The sequence below is a fragment of the Lepisosteus platostomus genome, chromosome 9 (assembly GCF_059453375.1).
Source record: "Lepisosteus platostomus isolate fLepPlt1 chromosome 9, fLepPlt1.hap1, whole genome shotgun sequence".
Classification (NCBI taxonomy): domain Eukaryota; kingdom Metazoa; phylum Chordata; class Actinopteri; order Semionotiformes; family Lepisosteidae; genus Lepisosteus; species Lepisosteus platostomus.
Window position 1 is genome coordinate 38,990,997 of NC_142619.1, and position 25,564 is coordinate 39,016,560.

General features: G+C 38.1%; 2 protein-coding genes across 5 annotated transcripts in view; one reads left to right on the plus strand and one right to left on the minus strand.

Moving 5' to 3' along the window:
• Positions 1-4,834, plus strand: part of fbxl13 (F-box and leucine-rich repeat protein 13) — a 73,194-nt gene extending 68,360 nt beyond the window's left edge. For all 4 annotated transcript variants that reach the window (XM_088644948.1, XM_088644945.1, XM_088644946.1 and 1 more), the window contains 3 exons: positions 2,567-2,701; positions 3,638-3,801; positions 4,572-4,834. In XM_088644948.1, coding sequence (XP_088501074.1) covers positions 2,567-2,701; positions 3,638-3,801; positions 4,572-4,761 — 489 coding nt within the window. In that variant the 3' untranslated portion in view covers positions 4,762-4,834. The remainder of the gene's footprint in view (positions 1-2,566; positions 2,702-3,637; positions 3,802-4,571) is intronic.
• An 835-nt stretch (positions 4,835-5,669) lies between these two features.
• Positions 5,670-25,313, minus strand: fam185a (family with sequence similarity 185 member A). The gene is made up of 8 exons (XM_088644962.1): positions 24,748-25,313; positions 20,979-21,088; positions 19,399-19,491; positions 13,275-13,413; positions 8,793-8,834; positions 7,453-7,548; positions 7,131-7,265; positions 5,670-6,019 (listed from the first exon to the last, which is right to left on the minus strand). The coding sequence occupies exons 1-8, from the start codon at positions 25,193-25,195 to the stop codon at positions 5,904-5,906; spliced, it is 1,179 nt and encodes a 392-aa protein (XP_088501088.1). The 5' UTR covers positions 25,196-25,313; the 3' UTR covers positions 5,670-5,903.
• Between the last annotated feature and the right edge of the window lie 251 nt (positions 25,314-25,564).

Genomic DNA, 25,564 nt, shown 5'->3' on the forward strand with positions numbered 1-25,564 from the left:
TTTCATTTATCAGAGGAGGCACAAATAATTTTCAAAATCAAAATCATTGCAAAATCATTTTCTGCCGTATTATCATTAGGTTGTTTTTTTCTCGTGATTTTAGTTAAAAACGTCTTTATAGGAGTACCAGTTGTTTTACAAATTAATTTGATTACTGTAAACAGAATTTATCATCAGAGTTAGTTTCACCATACAACTCATGTTGACATCTCCAGGTAACTTACATATGTAAATGTTTAAAAATGTTTGTAGCAGGGACAGGGATGCATTCAAAAAAATCTCACACTTCACATTGATCTTCTGCCAGTTGCCAGATTGTCCTGTTTCTGTTCAAAATATGAATGACTCATGAGAAGCAGACCCCCCGTGTTTACCACAGGAATATTTGTTCCCTGTGTTAGGCTTCCTTGGAGGAAACAGAGTGGGTGTATAAAGGGAGTGGGCAGATATGCCTGGACAGGCAAGAGTGCAAAGATATCTGGGATGTTAGACATAAAAAATAATATTCACACTCCTTTGTTTCATTTTTTAAAACTAAATACAGTAGGGTATTTTTACATCTTAAGAGATTTTTTTTTTGTAGAACACCACATTGCGCACATAATTCACACTAAGTGAATAGTTTAAGTGTTGTGTTTGAAGACCATGCAGTGAGTTCATATTGTCATCTGTAAAGTACAAATCATTTGGAGAGGGATTTAACAGATACATGTAAGTTCTTAACTGAAGTTCAGGAGGGATAATGACAGACAAAGCCAATTTCACCAAAGTGTTTTAAATCAGAATAATTTCGCATTTTTTACCTGTACATGGGACCATGCCCCAAACTACCAAATAAATATATAGCTATTCTACTTGTCTCCTATGTTGTCTCATGCATAATTCAAAATGCAGACCGTGATCCTCACTGTTGAATTAAACAGAATCATTTAAATTAAACAACTGAAAGGACAGAAAGAAAGGAAAACTTCTACGCTTGCCTCTCCATAACTTTTCAGATTGAACAAACAAAGCCACCTAAAATAGAAGGAAAGAAACTCAGCGGTGTCCTTTTAAATATACTATTCCTCTTCCCTGTGGATCTCCACATCTGTTGTTCTCACAAAGAACTTCCTGCCTTGAGCAAGAATCTCAGGCTTCTCGCAATCAGCCTGCAGTTTTGTCTTCCTCTGCTCCTGCTTCATTCCCCCTCCATCTCCCTTTACTGCAATCCCTGACAGCAAACACTGGGTTGCAAAGGACTCTGCTATCACAGCATTCCCTTCGTTAAGAAATGCACCATTTTTTTTTTTATCATAATAAACTCTGTCATGTAGCAGACTTCCGCCTCCCATGATAATGTTCCCGCAGCAAGCAGATAGATGCCAATTATCACCAGTCCATTCCCTGGACCTTCCGTTCCACTTTTTCCCCTTGTTTCTATTTCTCTTCACTTCCTCTCCTCGCAGTCACGCTGTTTTTCCTGCTATTGGTCCTCTATCCCTGCTGCTCCTACTCTCTCGTTTTGCTCATCCTCCTGTTAATTAATTTACTCTCAACTGTCTCCTGCCCTCGTCTGCTCCTATACCCTGCATGCAGCGTCTTCGGTTCTTCTAGCCCTCGTCTTATGACTGAGAGGATGCCCTTTAACCAAGCGGGTTAAGCCAAAATTTATTAAAACTTGAAATACTTAAAATAAACACCCACAAAATATTTTTTTCTTGGAAGTTGTTATTTCCAGTGAAATTACATATACTTTTAAGTTTTGTCAAGGTGAAATCAATGTTTTCACACATTGTAGGACTAGTAAAAAGCACAGCACATTGTAGTGTGATCATTCTTGATTCAAAAAAGGTGTTGGCCCATTTTTAACCAATGCCGAGTTTCTCTGGATGTTTTTGTGACGCAGAAAAAAAAATGGAAAAGAGTGGTCATCAGGCACACATCGATAGCAAATATGTTCGTGTTTTGTACTGTACGAATGCCAAATATATGATCAAAAACTACATTTTTATACAATACAGAGGACTGCATCTGGAACTATTATGTGTAGATGTCGAGGCATGATTTTTTCCATCTTTAATTAAAACAATGTGCAATAGTTAAATATTTTCCTCTTTATTCTTCATACTCAGTAATATTAGAAGAATATGTTAGGTAAATTAAACGTTCACTATTATTCATTGTTGCATGCATTTTAGACATACACTTTCAAGAATCAAAATATATATGCTCTCATGAATGAAGAACATATGTCTGTTGTGCACTGCATGAAATAAAGTTAAAATGGAACAGTTTTTCTTTCTAAGGCTTCAGTTTATCTCTTTAACCAGAAAACATCTAAAAGCAAATTAAAAATTGACATTATGCGACTCACGTACATCTGTCTGAGGTTTCAGTATTTTGCCAAAAATTTTATGAACAGGGCTTTTTCTTCTTTTCATAATCAGAGCTGGCGCAATAAATCCTAAAGGATTAGTCTGATATATTAAAAAGAACCTTTCATATTTTTTCACAAACCATTCAGACTTCCGACAGGAGAAGTCTTTCCTGTCTGTTGCAATTTACTTTATCTTTTGTGTTGCAGAAATTTTGCAAGCAAGTCAGAGATTTGGAGTGCATGGATGTTTCACATTGCATCTCACTGACAGACCAGACTATTAAAGCACTGGCTTTTTACTGCCGGACGATCATCTCACTCAACATTTCTGGATGCCCCAAAGTATGTTTACAAATGGCCATAAATGGAAACTCAAATGTTAGAACATGTTTCTCTTTCATTACCTTTTCCCATAAAAGTTAAAAATAGTTTAGGTAATAAAGAAGGGCACACTAAATCCAATTTGAAGCATTAAAATATTTTTTTACCTAAACCCCAGTATAATTTTGGTTCCTCTTATTTTCAGTACAGAAAGATGGTAATGTTTTCTTTTTTATAGATTTGATTCTATATTAAAAAAGTTCTGCATTTGTAAGAATGTATTTACTGTAAATATGAAATTATATTCAAAATGGTTTAGGAATTTTCACTGTTTTTAAAATAAAAAGAAAATAATAATAAACCTCACTTGGTTGAAGAGCACATTTTATCTTGTAGTCTGAGTCTCAGCAAAAAAAGTCCCAGTTGGGTTAAATTCTCAGCCAGGAAGGTCACCATTGACCTTTGGAGGTCTTTAGTCATGGTAAGAAGAATTGGTGAGGATTGACTCACCTCAGTAAATCATGCTAACTCCTACTGAGAGGCAGCCTGGAGAGGGATCTTAAAACATACAATATGAATGATTGGAACAGTCCATGGTTTGGGCATGCTGAGACAGAGGAGAAGAGCAGAAAGCTACATATAGTAGAAGGGCTGCTGTGTTTTCTGTGACCCAGTTTTCAGCATTAATTTTAAGCTGACATTTTGTCAATAAAGGCCTTGTGCAAACAGAGTCAAAACTAGAAACCTTTAAAAACAGTTAAGTGAATGTCTCTGTCCTCATGATGGCTTGCAGCTGATCTGGGTCCTTCGCCCAGATCCATACTGATTCCAGAGAAGATTTCTAAAAATCATTAAAAAAAAAAATCTTTCCATTGCTCCATCACAGTGACAGACTGTAGAGAAACAATTCAAGCACTGGCACAGAAATGTAACATCTGTGATTGTGTTCCACCCCAGATGACAGATATGTGTATACAGTACCTAACAGGAGCATGCCATTATCTGCGTGAGCTTGATGTCAGTGGCTGCGTTCGCCTTAGTGACAAGACGCCCACGTTTTTACACAAGGGATGCCAGCAGCTGAAGGTGCTCAAAATGATGTACTGCAGAGGCATCTCCAGGTAAGTCTTTTTTGGTACCTGTCAACCAAAACCTAGACATTATGACGTGCCTTGAGTGCCACTATATGGCAGACTTGTGGACCCTAAATATGTCCACACAATCACAAAAATTAATCAAATTAAAAGTGCTCTAAAATGGTATAGAAGTATAGGTCTGGATTATTATTTATGGCTTGTATGGTAGTAAGAGGTGCTGCCTCATAGCTGTATCCTGTCCTCTGTGCTTTCAGGATAGCTCACATGTTACTACAACCCTTACCAGGAACAAGTGGCTTTCAGATAGTGGATGGATTAAAAAACTGATCTCATGCTCCTTCTCTACCCTTAACAGGCTCTACCTAAAGCACATACATCCTCTTAACAATAGCATGTTCACATATTCCACGTCTTAATCACAATTTGCAGTTTAAATGGTTCTTTTTCAGACTGTTCAATAACAAAGTGACAAGTTAGCCTACAGTTCTTCATATCTTTCATTTTTTCAAGTAAACAGCCAGTAATGCTTGTTTCCTTTAATGTGCTTCACAAAATGATGCATAAATAATACCAGCTGTACTTCTGCAACCCTAAGTGAACAGTGAGTTATACAGTGTTTTATACAGGTAAGAAGCTGAAAGTGACCAATTGCACAGTGATGCTCCTTGATATACTATACAGTAATTGGAGTGAACATTTAATGGTTGCGTACAGAGATCTGGGATATACTGTATTGTTTAAATTATAAACAGTGCAATTATTAGAGTTTTAGAAGACATTGTCATGTTCCTCAGACAAGCAGCCCTGAAAATGAAGCCACGAATCCGGCTTTGGCAGCACAGTGACGACGATCCCCCTTCGTGGTTTGGGTACAACAGCCAGGGAGAACTCTTGGACTCCACCACCAAGCCAGAAAAGACAGGAAAACCATGGGAAGAGGAGGCGGAACCAACAGGCCACAGATCTATTTTTACTGAGAACTGAGGACTTGGTAACATTTTCTTATTTTTCTGTGATGATAATCTATTAAAAGGATCGTCTTTCACAAATTATCAAAGACCACACAGTGACTCTTTGTGATGTACAGTAGTACAAATTCTACAGGAAGTCCATTCTTTAATGTTAGGTCCAGCAAATCAGCTAAATGGATGGACACTACACTGACAATAAAACCTATAAAAAGACATGCAAGACAAATCCATGCATTCATATTCTGTAAAAATAAGTTTTAGTACTAGTTAAAACTTTTTCCTGTAAATTAGTTACTGGCTTCAGAAAAAATATTAACAATAATGCAAATGAATTTTAAAGACAAAACAGCTGCTTTTCATTAAAAACTTTTAGAAATTTAAGTCAGAAATGCATTAGTTTTAGGAGTTTTGCCAATGTAATTACACTTTGTTCAATAGTGTTTCAAAGCAAAATGTGCCGTGCAAAAAGTCCAATGATGCAGCACAAATTCCACTATGTATTTTCTTGGAACCAATATTATTTACAGCTGTAAATTTCAGCAGCCACAGATCCATTTTCAGCAACGCTGAAACTGGAAACAGAAAAGTTTATTTTATAGCTTACTATGCTATTTCAATAATGAATTTTCTTTTCACTTAGCATACAAACTCTTTATTGCTGGAATATACTCAAAAATTCATTTTGATCCTCGTTAGTCAAACCGAACTGTGAGAAATAATATTTTTCTTAAAGAAAAACTACTGCTGGAAGTACATACAATACTGAGTGAAAAAAGACCACATTTCTAATAAAAGAGAGGGCACAGTCAGCTGTCAGCATCATTACTTTTGTTCATAACTGCTATTAAAAAAATTAGGCTTCGATCAGTATAGAAGAACATGTAAACGCAGAAATTACTGGTGAAGTACAGTTCGAAAACGTTATTCATTATGAACAACAAATACTGATGTTTTATTTAACAATGTACAATAAAATGATATTCAGTTAATTTTAAAATAAACATATGTAAATGATGTAGTCATGGTCTGCTCCCTGGGCAAATGTCTAAGCTACAATTCATACATAATTAACCACCATTTCATTAAATACGTTCTATATTTTAGTTTCCCACTGACAGTAATCTTCATCGCAGATAAGTTTGTGCTATTGAAACACTAGGCTTTCCCAATCTTCAGTGATTCAAACCAGCTTTGAGTCTTCAGGCTAACAACCCCCCTTACAGCTTGGGCTTTTATCCAGTTTTTTCCATCAGCTTTTCCGTTCATAAGACCTTCAAAAGATAAAAAAAGACATTTAATAATTTTAAAACTTAAAAAACATTTCTAAACACATATTGCTTCCTGCTGCTTCCTAGAGATTACTGAAGAAAACTTTAGCAGCGCTAACAATTGACAATACCAGTCAACTGTAGTATTCAGTTTCAGGGGATCACCTTCCATTCGGCAAAAGCTACAGCTACAGTAACAACACAACTGTGCATCAGACAAACCTCATTACGATCACCAGCCACCCTATAACCGTAACATACCGATTAAGAGCATAAGAAAGGTTCCAAACGAGAGGAGGTGTTGATAATCTGTAGTTGTAAGTAAACTGCTAAATTATAGAATTTATTGGTTATGTAAATCATGCACTTAATTGAAAATAGACTATATAAATTAAATATTGGAAGCATAACGTATTAACAATTAGTTTACTACCTTGAACTGACTCCTAATACAATCAGATTTGGCTTATGCACTAAATGTATCTCCCAATATTACATAGACAGAATTCTGTATTGTACTGTACTGTGAAGTACAGAAGGCAAACAGTCATGCTCTAATTTTCTTTTGTTTTTACAGTAGTATGCAAAGATACGCAAATGGATTGCAGGGTTGAGGTCTGTATCCTATTTAGATGACACAGCAGTTTTGGGAATTTACTGGCACAATGTTTAGTTCTAACAGTAAATTGCATGAGTTTACTTTGGCTACTAGGAATCAATCAGCAGAACACCAAGGCGTCTTCACAAGGATTTACAACACACAGAATACATTTGTACAGTACATACATAATAGTTACATGGAGAGAGGGTGCATTTAGCAAACTCAAATAATATTTCAAGGAAACTGATATAATTTCTCTAGTGATGTGTAATTAAAACTAGTCAGCAAATTATGATTTTCAAAAATATCAAAAATTCCCATGTGATGCCTGTTTGCTGTTATCTGAACTACTGTGGAACCATTCTTCCTCCAAAACATACTTCAAAAACAATTCTTAACAAGCCATCATCATCATCTTGATTGATTTCGGCTTTGGTTTGCATTTATAACACTAAAACATTTCAAAATAAACCAGAAATGTATTACACAAATAAATAAAGATCTGTGACTCACCAGTGACAGTTGTGTAGTCAGCTGTGGAATTGTGTTCAGCTTCGTGCAATACTATCTCAGGGCTCACCTCAACCACAGCTCCTGATAACTGCAATTCAGTCTTCATGGAGGCCGGGACTCTGACCGAGATAGCACCTTAATGGCAACAAATTGCAGAGAAAAGTGCTTCATTGGATGTGCTTTAAATGTGTCATTTTTAAAATGTTAAACAAATGTTGAATGAAAGTATTCTGAAGTGATGTAGAAAAATCAAATTTGCCACTAATCTTTAGGCCTAAAAAAGAACTGACTTTTTGTAACAATGGATAAGGATCAGTGTTACCTCCGTGGCTACGCAGCTCTGCAGTTCCAAAGAGGCTAATGTAAGCATCTATGTCTCCTTGATGTGTGAAAGCCTTTAGATAACCATCTGACCCATCTGCAAAATAGGAAGTTTAGTAGTTCATAAAAGAACACCATGTGTGTCACATAGTAGCCTCATCATTTTAATGCCAAAGAAAATCAAGAATCCAGAAAATACTATAGCATTCTAAGTAAAATTGCAAAATGCACTTCCCCACCACAATAAGACAATTTATTACTTTCTAGAAAAATGTATCATAGGACAAGACCTTGGTATGACTGATCAAAAGCTGAGCAAAAATTAGAGTGTATTTTTCTAAACAGTTATGTAATTAGATATGTTGCTTCTGCAAGTCATAGACACAGTTTTTGTCTTTCTGAAAGGGCAAGGTTGCTTCTGCTTCCAAACTACAGGCACTTGTTGACATTGATAAACTATATAAAATAAATCAAATTACCATTTTTCTAACTACAGTACAATAACTCTGGAACTTAATTTTATATGGACAAGACCAAAAAAATAAATACATTTAACATACACCTATGAGATCAATGGATTATAGCCTTTAGTTTCATTGGCCTTATTATTAAATTCTTCTTTTAAACTACCAAGCTTATCTAATTCCATTTAGACTGAAATGAACTGGCAAAACTGTTAGCAATTTTAACAATCCAATATAGGAATGAATGCAGCTTTTAGACAAGCAACTTCAGACACTGTGCAACATGCAGAAGAGTCAAGTTTAGTGGCATCCCTTATGTTGTACAGAAAAGGAAAATTCTAAAGAATGTTGTATTATTCAGTTTTTGATACTTCTTCCAAAACAATAATAGCATACAGGATGTATGACACTATTTTAATTACACTGCCCTGCACTCTTATCTGTTGCTTTCATGGAAGTCTTCAAACTGTGATTGTGAAAATTCAAACAAACTACTTGTTGAAAAACTGCAGAAACAGATCTCTTTCCAGATGTTGACTAGTATGTTACTCCAAGATTGCTGTAATCTGTAATTTTGGTTTCAACATAATTTCTATGTCTCAAAAGATGTAGCCTTATATAAATGGCCACAGTATGTCCAAAGCAAAACTAGAAAACAAAAACAAGCAAATCCCCAGTTTGGAATAAAATGATACTATCTTAATAGTTATATATATTTTTTTATATGACACATAAAAACATATACATATACAGTATATTGATAGACAATTTCTTACTGGAACAGAAAATCACCGAATTTCTTTTGGAATAGTTTCATAAAATAATTACAAATTAAAAAAAATATTTGTTGGAAACAGTGAATTTAGAGTCAACATACCTATAACAATATTTCCTGTTTCACTCTGCACAGTTGCATTACCTGTTAAAAGATCACAAAAACCCTTAAGTGTCACATACAGTACATGACACATATGAAAAATATTAAACATTTAGAAATCTTAATTCTTTTATAAGTTGTATTGCCATTCTTGTGCTATTAAAATTCTCATACTGGGAAAGGGTAAACAAATTTCCATGACACTTCAAAAGGTGCTGCAAGGCACAATGGGAATGATTTCTCAATTTGCAAATTTATCCAACTTGAAAACAAGGTTGTTGCTACAAAGAGACATCACTAAAAGGCCTAGTATTCTAATCAATTTCCAAATAATCGCTGTACAAATAAATTAAAAAAACAAATATATTTTGGTCTTTTCCTTCAAGCTCCACTGGCCATTTGGAAGAAACAAGAAACAAATGTTTTAAAAGCAGCTGAAAATGAAAATTGTAAAGGATCCAGACCCTACTGTATATCTAAATCCACCACTGGGCGGTGTGTCAGGTGGGCCTGGCCGCTGTGGCTGTGCTGTTTGCACACAAGACAGGAGATCAGACTGGCGGGATCCGCGGGGGCTGATGGGCCTGTGGCAAATTGGAGGCCTCTGTCCTCCAGTGGTACCGCCACAGGCAGAGGAAGCCTACCACTGTTTATGAAGTCCAGTCAGGTGACGGGCAGAGTGTTTCAAAGCTTGTGTTTTTCCATTTGCTTTTGTAGTTAGGTTGGCACACCCCAGTCTTCTGTTACAACAGTGGATTGATGACATACAGTAAAACAGCAAATCAGGTGGGCTAGTGAGAAATCACTTTACTACCAAATTAATTCCATCTATCCACTGGGGGACGAAGTTCTTTCCAACTTTGCCATCTACTCCAAATCCCTAGCTGTTCTGCTCCTTAAGGCGCAGGCTGGTGTTAGGATTTCTTTGATTCAACTGGAAGAGGAGTCCTTGCCTTTGTGTTTTTTGTCTTTTGGTCTTGTTGCGTTGTTCATTTCCATCTGACTTTCTTTTACTCTTCCTCTGATGTCCACGATCCCTGTCAACTGACACCCATTTACTCCTCTTCCTCTATTTACATGTCCTAGTTTAGCTCCATAGTAGGTGTGCCGGTTGTAGCTTTTGAATATTCTTAGATGTGAGTGTAAATGTTTCAAAAACACAGAGAAGATGCTAAAGAGCTTTAACTGGTTTTGGTTTTGGACAGATGGACAGGTTGCTCTTGGAGATTGCTCTAGGTCACCCAAAAGCACATGATCCTATCTTTACTGTCTTGCTAACTGCCCCTGTAATGCTCTTACTGCTCCTAACGGACGGTCAGTGTAGTATATTTCTGCAATTTCTTTAGGTCCTTCAGACTTGCTGAACATGAAGTTTCTGGAGGGTCTTTTAATTAATTTTTTTTAACGTAATCATTTTCACATATATGACGAAAGGGTATTTTAAGGGTAGCATTTTAATTAACTATAGTAAATACCGACTTGCACTAAAAAGGATAATTAACACACTAGCTGCATGAGCACTGAAAAACAGGAACTTAATACAGCTTCCTAAAAAAAGACACTTTATAATTCATTTTACTTGTTCTTCTGAACACAAACTCACACTAGCCCTGTGGAAACAGTATCATTCCACAGACTCCTGTGGTTGTATTGAAATGAGAGGGAGAAAGCTTCTGGGCTGGAGCCATTCGGTGGTTTGGTTTGTGTTTTCTTTTGATTGTGATTTTGAGCTATATATATTTACAGTGTTTTTGTTCCCCCAGAAGTACTCCGTTCTGGCTCTGGGAAGCAGACACTGCATCATTCTTAATTATTTCCATTCCCCTCTACAGACATGGTGTCCTGCGCAGGGCAATTATTGTTTACTGTTTTCCCACTTTGGGGTTTCTTCTTCAATTTTACATCAAATCAACTTCTGAGGTCTTTTTTTCAGAATCTACACATCTTTGAGTCATTTCCCTTGCCTCCCAGTTGCAAACGATAATTTGGGGGTAACACGTCTCCATTGTTTAAAGCTTTACCCTTCAGCACAAACAATTGCTGCTATATATTGGATGGAAAATGGAAACACAAATCTTCCTGCACATTTCTAGAAATTCACCCTGTATAATTCAGTTTCAGAACAAGGTCCACACATCTTGTGCCTCTGTGACAAACTCTGCTCTTAAAACAAGGAGGGTCAGGGGACAGCCCACAATAGACAAAAGCAGATGTGCAGGAGGCTCTGGTGCAGAGATCTTCTAGATAATACAAGAAAACACTAGAAAGCAGCCACTGTAGGTTGCAAACTCCTGAGCTTGCATTGAGAGGCCATTTATCTGCCAACATACCCATGTGAGATTGTGCATTCTTAACTCTTCCCCGATCATATAAGTATCACCAAATGTGTCTACTGACAATAAGAGAGGCCTTAACTGACTGTCTTCTGATTTCTATATTGCTACTTTAAACATCATACAATGTAAGCCTTTGCATTATATTTTGTAAAGCCATACAATCATGAATCCACCCATTACATACTCTATACCAGAGGTTCCCAACCTATTACAGGTCGCGGCCCACACGACCAGCCATGAAAACTTCCGCGGCCCAAACAAGGACCAGGCCGTCCTCACCGTTTTGAAACGGGCTAGCGCTATTCTTCAGCAGCATCCTAATCGACACCGGTAATCAGAGAAAATACGCATATACAAGCTACAAACATGGCTTTACAAAGACCCTTTATCGATTACAGAAGGAGTTCAGTTAGCACCTCACAAAAAATGAATAAATTGTAAAAACTAAGGCACCAGTGCATCTCTTTCTTTATGATGATATCTCGCGCACTTAACTTAACAAAACCAAAACTGAACGGGCAGAATCAAAACTATTTTTCTAGACGTGCGAGGTAGCCTTCTGTGCCCATGAACTTATGAAGATGTTGAGAAACAAAAATATGCACAATAACTATCAGAACAATTATAAAACAGAAGAAGATGTTAACTCCCCATCCATTACATTATATTGCACAGTCACTCAATAAATAGCCTATAGCTAACCTGGCAGTAAACACGCGCACCTTCTTTCTGGCTCACTTAGTGAGAGGGCTGGTGCTGTCTGAAAGATACCAAATGCAGGAGAGGGGAAAGCTGCAACCGGAGGTCTGACTCAACATGAAGCTTACTCCTGTGTTTGGTCTTTAGTGCCACCAGCGCAGAAAATATGTTGTCGGAAATGGCATCATAAATCTCGCTGCTTTCTCCGAAAGATTAGGATACTCTGAAGTAACATGAAGCCAAAAATGTGTTGAGAATTTCTGTGAAAAAATCAGTTTTAAAGCACTGTCACAGCAGAGGTCCACAAGGCTGTCTTGCTCCTGTGCGCTCAAACATGCGAGGGCCACTTCGCATAGGTTTACAAAAGGATTTTCAATCCAGCTGAACCGAACATCTGGAGCCGGGAAGCAGTCGCGCAATTGGGTCCTCAAACTTTGCAGCTGCTCTGTAATTAACTTTGTGACAGAGGCTGGTAGCTGCATTTGTTCTTTTGTTAGAAAGTCTTCCTTTGACTGGTCGATACGTTTGGCCCAGTTTCATTATCGTGGCTTCTATTTTACTTTGCATGTGAAAAATCGTCACTGCTTTACCTTGAAGAATTTGAAGAAGAACACTTCGGAACACACAACACACTGCGGCAGATTATCAGTATGAGACACTGAAGCGGTTTCTTTGCTTGCAGATGGGCCTTCCTCTGTGTCTTTCCTTGAACAGAACCACTTATCCATGATATGAAGGGTGATTAAGCAGTTATACTACATTCTGCATTAACTTTCGTGTCATGTCACATATAATAGCGCTAAATGGTGGTCACGTCGGTCACGCAGCATGCTAAGCTATAATAACTATAAAATATTTATATTATGTTATTTATATTATATATATTATGTTATATATTTACGACTCTTTTACAATTACAGTACAACAATGATTTGATGGCCCCCTGCAGTACCACTGCGGCCCACTGGTTGAAAACCACTGCTCTATACATCATATAAGACATATTTTAAGAACCCGTCATGCAACAAGAAGACAAAAATGTCAAAGACTTTGGGTGAAATTCAAGTAACACTGATTTCCCGTGCCTACAAGCAAAATTGTCGGCAAACCCTCCTCACTTTGGATTGATATTTGCTATTTTGCAAAACCTTTAAAAAGAGTTTTTAATATACAGTAGTTAGATGAGATCATCATTCTTCTAATTTAGCACCCAAATTCTGCTTTTGAATTCCTTTTTGTCCATCTTCAAAGTATAATATGTAAATATACAGTACAGTATGTATCTATTTGTTGTTGAAGTGTTTAGTGTAAATTTCGTCACTGATGTACAAAATTAAAAATCTAAATATAATCTCAAATGAAAACAAAGCGTTTTCTTGGAAAAACAAGTGAACAGTAAATCATCCCATTACACCATATGTAATGTAAGTTGTCGTTTGTCACTTACCATGCACATTTCCCAGCTCAATTTTAGCAGAAACAGAATGCAAAGAAGTAGACTGAGCATAAATATATTTGGCTTTCAGTGGTCCGTGTTCTGTAGAAATGTTCATACTGTTTCCTTGGACTTTGTCGATTTCCACACTCTAGTAAACAAGCAAGACCAATACAATGGTTAGATTATCTGAGAATTACTATGGGTGGGAAGCAAATGTGGATCACATTAAAACTACAATGTTGTATAAATGATCTTATGTAAAACAAAAAAGTGCACTGAATGGACAGTTAAAGAGCCTATTTATGCAACATTCATCAATATAAATAATCTAAATTGGAAATGAACATTCTAATAGTTGCTCACGCTGAAAAAAAAACATTTCTGTCTCAGTTTTCTCATTTGTTTACATTAAGCATTTTGCTTGCAATTCAGTAATCTCCTAATATTCAAAGTGCACATCTTTTAAATAAATACAATTTGGGGGGTCCAAGATAGTGGCTTAGGGAACAGTGGATTCCTGTAGAGCCCTACACCACTTCATTTATAGTTTCATAAATATCTACCAAAATGTGCCCTGTGTGATAATTTCTTATGTGAGGTACAGTATGCTGATATGAGCCTTGAAGAATATTGTATGAGAATCTCTGACAGTACGCTGCAAAGGAAGACAAAAAATGAATGAGTTTGACTCTGCTGAAAGCTCGCTTAGCCAGCCTGCTGTTCAACTGTAAAAATATCTCAAGTGCTTTGAAGCCACAGAGAAAAACCTGAAAGCTACGAAAAGTGTGCAGAGGCAAAGGATCACAGCTGTGGAAGAAGCTGCCGACTTGGCTGAGGCTCGGCTACAAGCACTTGAAAAACAGGTGTGGGAAATGGCCGATCGTATAGACAGTCTGCAAAATAGGGGGAGAAGAAAGAATTCAGTATATGGGTTGTCGGCCTCCGAGAGAAGACCGAGGGGACACAGAAACCACATCAGGTGCTATTAAGACTCCATAGTCCCACTGCATGCTAGCCCCCAAGCCAGGTTCAGGCCAGCGGCTCCACCTGTTGTTATCAGATTACACAGCTACGTGCACAACCAGAGAGGGATGGTGGCTTTGAGGCTCATCCTGGCAAACGATGTATGACCTCTACTGTATAAGGGCTGAAAGTAATGATCTTCCAGGACTTCTCAAGCTGCAGCACTGAGTGGCGCAGAAGATTAAACAAGCTGAAGGCCCACCTACGGAATTTGGGCACAGTTTACTAGTAGCTCTACCCAGCCTCTCTGAAGGTCACTCACGGCGGAGGCACTAAGGTCCGACAGTCCAGCTAAGGCTATGGAATTCGACATAAACAACTGCCTAGTACTGCTGGAAAGACACCTGGCCCACACCTGGATCCCACTCCCCAGATCCTGGCAGGGCCGTATTTCACTTTTAAAAATGAACGTCCTCCCTCCAATCACACTGTCCTTTAAAATGCGTTGCTCCCTAAGAATTTAAAATCAATCAGAAAGCATTGAGAAAATGCAATGAGACCACTACAGGCAAGAGCTTGTTGGTGAACTGAGGGGAGATCAAGGTAAGCTTTTACATTTTCTCCAATTACTGACAACCCTGACTTCTTACCAGGCATTATGGATTCTGGTTTTACACTGTGACTGTCAAGAGCGATTGTTAATCTTTGTGATTGTTTGATGGGTCCACACTTATGTCCTTTAATCAATTAATGAGAAATATAATATCCTAAAATACGTTTCCACTATGCAGATAAGGGACTTATCTAATCTACTCACACATTTTCATTTCTCATCTGTTGAGAAACAGGTTTTTCTCACAAAAGGAAGACACTCCATTAATGTTTTTTATGATATACTGAAGGACTACTCTAATTTCAACAGGACAAAAGCTATTCAACTTAAGAAAATACACAGATTACATATACTGTATCTCCCAGTCATTGAAACAAAAGCACAACAGGCTTTTCTCCACTGTGTCCTATGTGCCAAAAGGACTTGACAGTCTAACTCATTGCCAATAGTCCTGTGTCAGGTCGTAAAAGTACTGGTGTGATGTCTCCCAGGAAATTCAGGAACTTTTTGGAACTGAGGTAGGAATGGACCCAGTGTCTCTTATTTGGCCTTCCAAGTAGCCATATAACTAATAATACTAAAAAAAGACTCTACAATGTGCAAGGAAAAATATCCTTTTGCTGTGGATCTCGGATTAAATGCCTGCTACAGTAAATCGGCATAGGATTATACTGGAGTATGTTCCTTTAGCTCACTTAACTTGTCCATTACATTCAAAACCTTAATGTCTTTTATAAAGTGTGGGTTTCTTGGCATACATTGGTCCAGACCTCTTTTCCATACTGACAAGATGATTTACATAACTTAATAGTTTGTAATATCAATGTACTAATGATGTGTACAGTATGCCTGCCTCATGAGGTCATGTACAGTATTCCATATCCATAAAAGAAACCCCTGTGTATTTGAGCTGAGCCCCCATTTTTTTTTCCTGTTTGTTTTTTTCTGTCTCTTTATTTTTCATATCTGATATGAAAGAGGAAAAGTTCATGAACACTTTTAAACAATAGACAGGATTCAGGTAATTACGTGACACACCAGCCCAACACATGTTGGAGTTAAGGCAACATTATTAATGCAAGTACCAACTTAACAACTTAAAGATTAAATATAAATTAAATATTTTTTCTTAGTAGGCTATTTTCCAGTAAGCTATGTCTCAGTGGGTTATTTTCCAATAAGCTATATTCCAACACCTCAGTGCCTGCAAAAATGTTTTCTATACCAAAACCGCAAGGACACAAAAAAAACGCTGCCTGATGTAGTCATTCAAACAAACTTGTTACTGACTGGAATATACAGTACAGTACATGGAGTTCAACGCTGCTTTGTAGTGTAAAAAGTTGAATCATTAGCGTTCTTGTACAGTACCTCAGATCAAGTTAGCAGACCAAGGGGGGGGGGGAGAGACAGATAAATCTTTCTCTCAGCTGCTGCTGGCAAAAATTACAATTACAATCAGTTCAGCGCTAATGTTAAAACACAAGAGAAACAAAAATGCAAAAATGCATGGGATGCGAAATGAGTCGTACTGATTGCTGTTTCTGATTGGGATACAAAAATGTTTAGAAACCGGCACAGAACCAAACTTACAGGGAATGTCTGCTAATCACCATAACCTGGCCTTAATTTTTATTTTGTCGTCATTGAATTTCTGACTTTATTTTGCATGCTGTACAGCTTTACACTATTGATATTATTTCACAAAGCTAGCACTATTCACTTTTATTTGTTTAAAAATGTACTACCCACAACACCCTTGATCACACATTTTGGACCTCCCTTGCCATAAATATCTTTCATAACTGCTTGCAGGAAAGATTTGCTTCAGCTGACTAATACATAACGTATGCCCGTTTTCAGCAAGTCCAAACCTTGCTCTCTAATAATCCCCGGATTTACGAATAGTGAAAAATGGGTTGTTGAAATCTGCAGCACAGTGCGTGAACGGTACATTAAAGATGATCTTTCCAAAGACAACACATTCCAGATGTAAAACTTCCATCCATTTTCTAACTGCTATACCCATTTCAGGGTTGTGTAGGAGCTGGTGCCTAACCTGCCCAGCACTGGGCCCAGGGCAGGACACAGCCTGGAAGGGATACCAGCCCATCGCCGGACGCACACAGACACACACACTCAAATCAGGGCCAGTTTTCCCAGAAGCCAATTAACCTACCCGTATGTCTTTTGATTGTGGGAAGAAACCAGAGGGAGAATATACGAACTTCACACAGAAGGCACCACAAGTCCAGAACTAATTCCCAGGGCCCCAGGCACTGTGAGGCAGCAATGCTAAGCACTAATCACCCAGATGCAAACCTTAGGCTGTTAATTTGCAGCAGCACTAATACTGTATAGTCATAACTGCATGTAATGCTGAAGAAGTCTCCTTGAGTTGGAAGGCTCTTCACTTCTCTCGCTCTCACAAAGGATTGAAATGCTGTGTTACAAAAAACTGATTTTAACAAGTTTAAGCTGTCTGCTGTTAGATAAGATGTAAACCTTAACTTGGAATAGAAAGCTAAGCTGCAGACCTTTGCAGAAGGAATGTACAGTGCAACTGGGATTTTTAGTGAGGATGATGAAAGATTTCCTGGACACTGTCCAAACATTAAGAATCAGAAGGGCGATATAAGCAAAGTTGATAGATTTTTGTAATCCAGCAAGAAAACGCTTTTTAAAGCACGCAGGTCCTTGCCAATGTTGAAGTAGGTGTTGCTCAAGTTCAGCACAGGCTAGCCTGCCAGTGCTTCTCACCATCTCTTCAGTGTTGGCAAGTGTAATCGTCGTCCCAAACTAAGACATTTGTCATAATGCCATTTTGAAATATTTTTATTTGCATCAACATGAGTTTCCGTTACTAAGTAATAAATCTTGATAGCCATGTGCAGTTAACTATTTAAAGAATACCTTAGTTATCTCTTGCTTCACTTAACATTTTAAAAGCAGCTTCAAAGGCACTTTTAAATGTACCCCGCAAAATTTGTAGTAATAACTTGTAGATTTAGTTAGCCACATTTTCAAAGTAGCTTTCCCAACACTTACTGCTTATGCTGAATTTTATAATTAAATTATTATGTGCATCAGAATTTCTTCACAAACATTGGTATAAACGTATTTGGAAGATGATTTTAGCCACAGCAACTTATTGTACATTCGTGCCCAGCAATACCCACTGGGTAGTTTATTGGAACAGCTCTGGTACCTTTCAGAATGATACAACAGCACTGTGTCACCTAGGATTTAAACCACAATCCTCCAGTAATGAGTCCAGAACAATAACCACTGCTCCACACTCCTGACACCAACTGGTAAAATCACTATGACTTACGACTGCTAGGAAACTGAATATATCAGAAGGTTAGCATTTATTCTCTTCCCATTGTACACCTCCTACAAACAATTCACCTGGATAAGGTGGAGTAGCATTGGTATAACCAGTTGGTATAAACATTAATGGATCAATTGTTTAGGTACATATTGTAAAGATGCGACAAGTGACAGCACAGTTCAGGGAAGGGTTGAAATAACTTTTAAATTGTGATGAAAAAGGCCATTTTCCAGAGAACAATGAAGAAAACATTCACAAGGTGTATCCCCCACAGTACCCATCTATAGCCTGAGTACAGCCAGGGTCACCCTATGTTACTACCACAGGTAATATGAGTGACTTCTGCCTCCATATTGGAACTACAGAAAATCTTACACTCCTGGCATAGTGACTTTTCCGGATATTCTTATCTTTGCCTTTCATTTGTTTCTGAAATGTCACATACAACAGGTGTCTGTTTAAAATGAGCTCAGAGCAGGTCAGAGGAAAGACAGCAGGCATTGCTACTGTACCTCTCAGAGACCTTGGGTGCTATCTCTATGGAGTTTGTATGTTCTCCTTGTGTTTGAGTAGATAGATACTTTATTAATCCCGTAGGGAAATTGATGTGTTACAGCAGTCCAGCCCAAGACAAGCAAAACAGACATCAGAATAGTTATAAAACAAAAGACAAACAAAATAAATAAATACAAAGGTGTGTGAACAAAATAAATAAAAATAAATAAATACATAGGTGTGTGAGTACCACTCCAGGTGCGCCAGTTTCCTCCCACAGTCCTAAGACATTTTGGTAGTTAATTGGCTTCTGGGAAAATTGGCCCTGGTGTGAGTGTGTTTGTGTCTGTGTGTGCCCTATGATGGCCTGGCGTCCTGACCAGGGTGTACCCTGACTTGCGCCCTTTGGTGCTGCGATAAGTTCCAGTTTCCCCGCTAATCTGAATTGGAAGAGGCAGTTAGAAAATAGATAAATAATAATAATAAATGTACCATTTTTTCTGGAATTTTAATTTTTAAATACCAAGGTATTCACATTTTTCATTTTACATATAAATGCCATCTGACTCAAGTGTGTATCTTCCACTTACACCACAAGCCTCACACTTTTCTTTACACTACAACTCTTCTCACAGGTGCCTCATTCACATTGACGTTCTCATCCCAATATACATGATTTGAAGGTCACACAACATGTCCATCTAACAAACACAGGAGCACAAACTCACACTTTTTCCTGATGTGGTGATGTCCACGTTCCCGTGGATGGTCCCTAAGCAGATAACGTTTCCACCTTTCGACTGCACAAATACGTTGTGACCCTACAAAAAGTAACAAAAAATATGAAGATGGACTAGGACATTATTAATATCCATCTGATCAAGCCATTAATTACTGGTTAATATTAGTTCATTTTTTGAATACAAGAAGCATTTGTTGCCAAAGACAGAGTATTTATTTATCAGTAAAGTGGTTAGCCTGAGAAAAAAAAAAGATTTAGAATTGCCTCATAAATTGTGTGGTATAAAACTGTACAAATTTATACCTTCTTAGCAGTCTGGCTGCTTGCAAGAAAAACACAAAGTTTCAAATGAATTTACTTGTCAGGACATGCTGATGTAGGAGGGTTACTTGCTTCTAGTAAACCAGAGAATTTACTTTATGTGAACACATTCCATTGCCTGTGAACATTTACCCCCTGTGTTTCCTTGACTACAAAGTAACATTTCATTAAACCTGCAGAGCAAGGCTGACGGGAACAAAAAATGACTCTAATGGTGTTTAATTAATAATAAATTCAAGCCCCCTAAGGTTAAAATGAGTCACATCAAATGTACTCAATGACTCAATGAGGCTAAAATGAACCGTTATCATTCTTCTTAAACACGACACTGGCATCTTTTTCAGGGTTTTGGTGTGAAATATGTATTCTTCTGCAAACAGTAAAACAATTCCAATAGGGAGATAGTGTTGAGGTTTATAAAACAAACATGCTGTAGAAGATTTTCTACCACTTTTAAAGCCTGCTGTAAGTTTGTTTTTAATCCAATGAAGCCCCCTAGTGGTGCGGAGAGGAGATAACAGCTCAGTGAGCAATAATAACATGAACACATACAGACTCTTCAAAACTGATGTCAGACACTCAGAAGGAGTATTAACATGATTTATATACCTGTTTTCAACGTCCATTGTTGGAATAAAATCTTACAATTCTGCCACTCTAACAAACTAAAGGGATCCCAGAAAGTTTAACGGGACTGTACTGTAACTGAGACTGCTGTACAGTAGGTCTCCTTCATCAGTACTAAGTATGGCTCATTGGGGACTAAATAAGCCAGATTCTGGTCATTGGCTATGTCTCTCTGAAAGTGTTTATAGAACATGTGCCATGAATCTTTCAATATATAAACAAAGGGAATCAGTTACAAGAGCAGGCCCTTGATTCTTTCAAAAGCCATGGCGTAAACATTGGTCTGCTGGAGTCAAGGTTTACGATCAACCACTCAGTGCTAAAGCTGGTAGAATCATATCTCATTATTAGGTAATTCTGTAATGAGTCTGTGAAGTACTTTAGGATTATTCCCACCCGTTTCTTTGAAGTAGCCAGTTTGACATCTGGCAGTTTTGGGAAAAAAAAACCCACTGTGTAGTCAGGTCAAGGTCAAAATTGGGGTCAGGGTCAGCCCAGGTCATCCAGAATAACTTGTGACGATTTCAGGGCATAAAAAAAAGAAAAATGAGGAGGCAAACTGAACCTTTACAGCAAACAGCAGTTGTTCTGCTGACACAGGCTTTTGCGCTGCATTACCTTAATTGACTGCAGGAGGCTGTTTCCCCGCTCTGTTAATACTCTGCAGTTGTCACACTCCATCTTCTGAATCTTCACATTTCCTGCTCCAAATGTTGTAATGTGCAGATCTGAGTAGAAACAAAAAATGCACACGTCATGAAATAAAGCCATCAAATATATTTCACAAAAAAATCAATGAGCAGAACAACGGAATTGATAACACAGTTTTCACCGTTACTACAGTATGTTGCGGATCCATGTGAAGCTTAATCCCTTGGAGAGAAACACAGATTCGTGATTTTGCAGTACCGCAGGATTTGCCCTCTGCTGTTGGCACACGGTTCCCTGGACACCGCAGTCTCTGTCTGAACACTCCACCTCCTCACATTACAGAAAGGAGCATATTTACAAAATGTTTATAAGAGATTGAGCGAGATATTTCTGAATGTTTTTTCCTTTGTTTGTTCTGCCTGAGAAATGCAGCAGCATTTACCGATTTCATGTACATATTCAATAATTCATTTCTGTTTTAGTTCAACACAGTATCAAGAATATCATTCATCCAAAAAACAAAGTGCAGCCACAGAGGACAATGGAAAAAGTGAGCACCATTTAGTTGTAAAACTATAATTAAAATACAAATAATAGGTTAATTCCATGCTGAAAAGAGAAAAAAGAAAACACACCATTTTGGCCGTGGAGAAAGGTTACTATTAAGAATTAGCCATATGGTCCAGTTACTGTAGCTCGTTTGTTAGGATTTAATCATTCCTTGAAAGGATCCAGGATACCAAAAAATGTGCCTGGGTAGCTTTCAAAGGACTCCCATAACACTTTATGTACTTAAACTTTCAATCATGTAATTTTTAAAGATTAAACTACATACAACCTCACAAACTACTAGATATGCGTCTTCAAAAAGAGCAATTCTTTCTTTTGGACTAAGAGCTACAGTAAGTAATGAGTCAGTAAAATAAAACCTGCTCTACTGCAATGTCAGTCAAGGCCCTGTGCTTTCCAAACTGGACTCCTGAATCTCTCAGCTGGTTTCCTTGCAATAGCAGCCCTATCCAGACCTCTCCTGCTCATGCTAATTTCACCTCTTTACCTCAGAACCTGCAGCTCCAGCTCTCCAGACTCTTCACTGTCTATACTGTATACCTATCGCTGGCCAACCACCCCCCTGTCCTCTGTGTTGGGTGTGATTGCGTCTTTCCTCTATACCCTTGCCTCCAAGTGCTGAAATCATCTCTAGCTACCTTCTATCACCTCCTTCGAACCTGGAATTCACTAACCTGATTGCAGTTCTGAATTAAAACCTATTTTTAACTGCAGCAGTGCTATACTTAATATCACCTGCCCCCAGCTAGAGGATCTGATCCCACCTTTCCTGACCTCCCTCTGTATACTATCTGCAGTGTGTGCAATGGGTGACAGGAGGGCAAATATTGAAGGTGAAAAATGGACGGATAGTTTTATTTTGGAAAACATTGTTTTTATTTTTGAAGGTGAGCAATGTTTGCATTAAAATGAGCCCATTGAAGTAAGCAGCAATTCACTGTTAATGCTTGTCACCGTGGTTTCCGTAGGTGTCAGACTGTGGGGTGTAAAGAGATCTGCAAACCATTCTTGAGCCTGGACACCTCTAACACACAGCTAACAGCCAACAAATCAGCAGGAAATGTCCTGGCCTTTATATTCAATGAATCAGTCTGGGATCTCTGAAGGCAATGTTGTGTTGGCACTGCTGCCCAGCAACTCCTTTAATCTTGTGGGCAGTTCAGACAACAATTTTATAATTCCCTGACAGGTTTTAATTGTTTTGTTTCTTTATATATTACTATAAAACATATAACTGCTTAACCTTATCCCCCTACTGTAATTATTGCCTTTCAGATTGTTGATCTGATAAGTCTTGTCGAAAGTACTGTACATGATAGGGAACGGGGTAAGATGGTATCCATGTACAGGCTTGGGCCTGACTCTAAATTCCTTCAAAACAAAGTGCTACAAAATACCATGTGCAATTTGTCATTGCCAGGTTTCAAAAAGAACACTGCTGCCCTGCAATCAGCAAACTGCCAGGTTAATATATAACTGGCTTTTGGAGTAAAAAAAGCTATTTAACTATATACAGTACAAATCTGTATTTGTAGGGAACTGCTTTCACAATATCCTCCAGGTAAAATGGGAAGACAATGTTTTACTGTAATGTTTTACCAAATTATGTTAGTAAATAGGTCCACTGCCCATCAGAGCTGCTGCAAGTAGCTACCAGTTCACAATTTAAAACTGGCAGGCCACTGAAGCTAGGCAGGTGTGAGCCTGGTCAGTACCTGGATGGGAGACGTCCTGAGAATTCTAAAGTTGCAGCTGGAAGAAGTGTTAGTGGGGCCAGCAGAGGGTGCTTACCTTGCAGTCTATGTGGGTCCTAATGCTCCAGTGTAGTGACTGTACTGTAAAAAGATGTCATCCTTCGGCTGAGATGTAAAACCGAGGTCCTGACTCTCTGTGGTCATAAAAAATCCCAGGGTGTTTCTCGAAAACAGGAGGGGGGTTACCCAGGCATCCTGGCCAAATTTCCCATTGTCCCTTACCAATCATGGCCACCTAATAATCCCCATCTATGAATTGGCTTCATCACTCTGTTCTCCCCACTGATAGCTGATGTATGGTGAGCGTTCTGGCGCACTATGGCTGCCGTCGCATCATTCAGGTGGATGCTGCACATTGGTGGTGGTGTAGGGCAGTCCCCATTACCTGTAAAGCGCTTTGAGTTCAGAAAAGTGCTATATAAGCGTAAGGAATTATTATTATGAATTATTATTAAAACGAATGGACATTAATGAAGGGAACAGATGTGATAGGACTACTGAGAGACTGTGATCAACGAGTGATGAACTACTGTAGCTAAAAATGTATCAACGGAAGAAGGATCGCCTTAGTTGAAACACGATAAAGTTAGAAAGAAATGAATCCCTGAAACAAGTCAGCTCAAGTCTAGAAAAACTTGGACTTTATGATTTAATAGAGAATTCTCCCTACTGATTCTGAAAATTCAAAGATAGAAAGAGCATACAGAATAGCAAGCACCACGAAAAAAGATCTCCCTGTTTGCCAAGACAGGCCGAAAGGAACAGACAATAATTGTTCTGCAATACAACAGTAAAAACGATTAAGGTGGAAGTAAATATTTTACAAAATAACAGATAAAGAGCAAAAGTGGATATAATAAGAATACATCTGTAACCTGTCAATGCTATAAGGAGTGCCACTAGCATTGAGTGATTTTAGCAAAACTGTCACTGAGGTTTTAGGGCTGGGGCAGCTTAAAACTAAGAAATTAACAGCATTTCACTAGTCATACAGAAGGAAATGAGGGGCATTATCCATGGCCTCTAGCTTGGATATGTTATGTAATCTTAAAGGACACCATAACCACGGACTGAATAATTATGCTACTTCACAAAAGGAGAATACGGAACGAGGAAATTGCAGATCTGAAGTGCACAAAACCAGTCCTGAAGAGGTTTCCGATTTTCAAGCCCTTAATTACTGACCACATTATTTTCTTAATAGGACAGGCTGAATCCATTCCTTGTTTTTGGGAAACTGGAGACTAAGGAGATCTATAACAACTGCTGGACAGCCCTGCTATAGAGCAATTGTCGAGAAAGATGAACCCAGTCGTTTCCTCTCATTTGCAGCCTGCCTTGAAACCATCTATAAAACGGAAGTCCTTCATTTGTTATCCTTTTTATTAAAGCGTACTTATAAACATACTCACCACTTTTAATTGGAGCAGTCACTTCCACAGACACGTTACTATTGACCTTTTCTGACAAAATCAACAATTCCCTTTTCTGTTCGTAGTACTTGACATGAAAGTTGTCTAGTTTTAGTCCTTGATCTGCGCTGGTGCCATGAACAGTTATGAAAGCCCTGTCTGCCTCCGGGAAAGCGTGGAGGTCCAGGGGTCGTACAGACACATTGCAGGGCAACTGGACTCTCACAGTACTGAAGGGGTTGACTATCAGAGTCCACTGTTTCAGAGGCTTGTTCAACTCACGGGCGGGACTATGAAAACAAGTTGTTGTTGACAGTCCTCTGAACGCGTACAAGAAAAACACGTTCGAAAAAATATTTGTTTTATAGTTTGTGAGAGCGTTCCATCGCGCAATCTCCTGGTACAGTCCACGGAACAATTTCTGGGATACAAAATATGAAACAATCATGTCTGCTTCTTAAATCTATAAAAGAATAAAAGAAATTTAGAGCAAAACATGCACACCACGAGTTTTTTCCAAAACATTGAAAAGCGTCACACAGACCTCCCCGGACATGGACTGAGAGTGCTTCTGGGATTTGGAGTTTTAAGCATGTTAAAATATTAACAATGTCTGCTTGAACAAAACTAAAAAAAAAACGATTTGTAACAATAACATTTATAAAATAGTTATGTTTAATTATTTTGAAAAAATACTATATTTCATTTTCAGTGTGATAAATGTGATACTTAATTTTGGATACAACAATTACCGTGATGGTACAGAATGACTACAATGACCATATCGCCTTACAAATACGTTTGCAGTCTCGTCTCT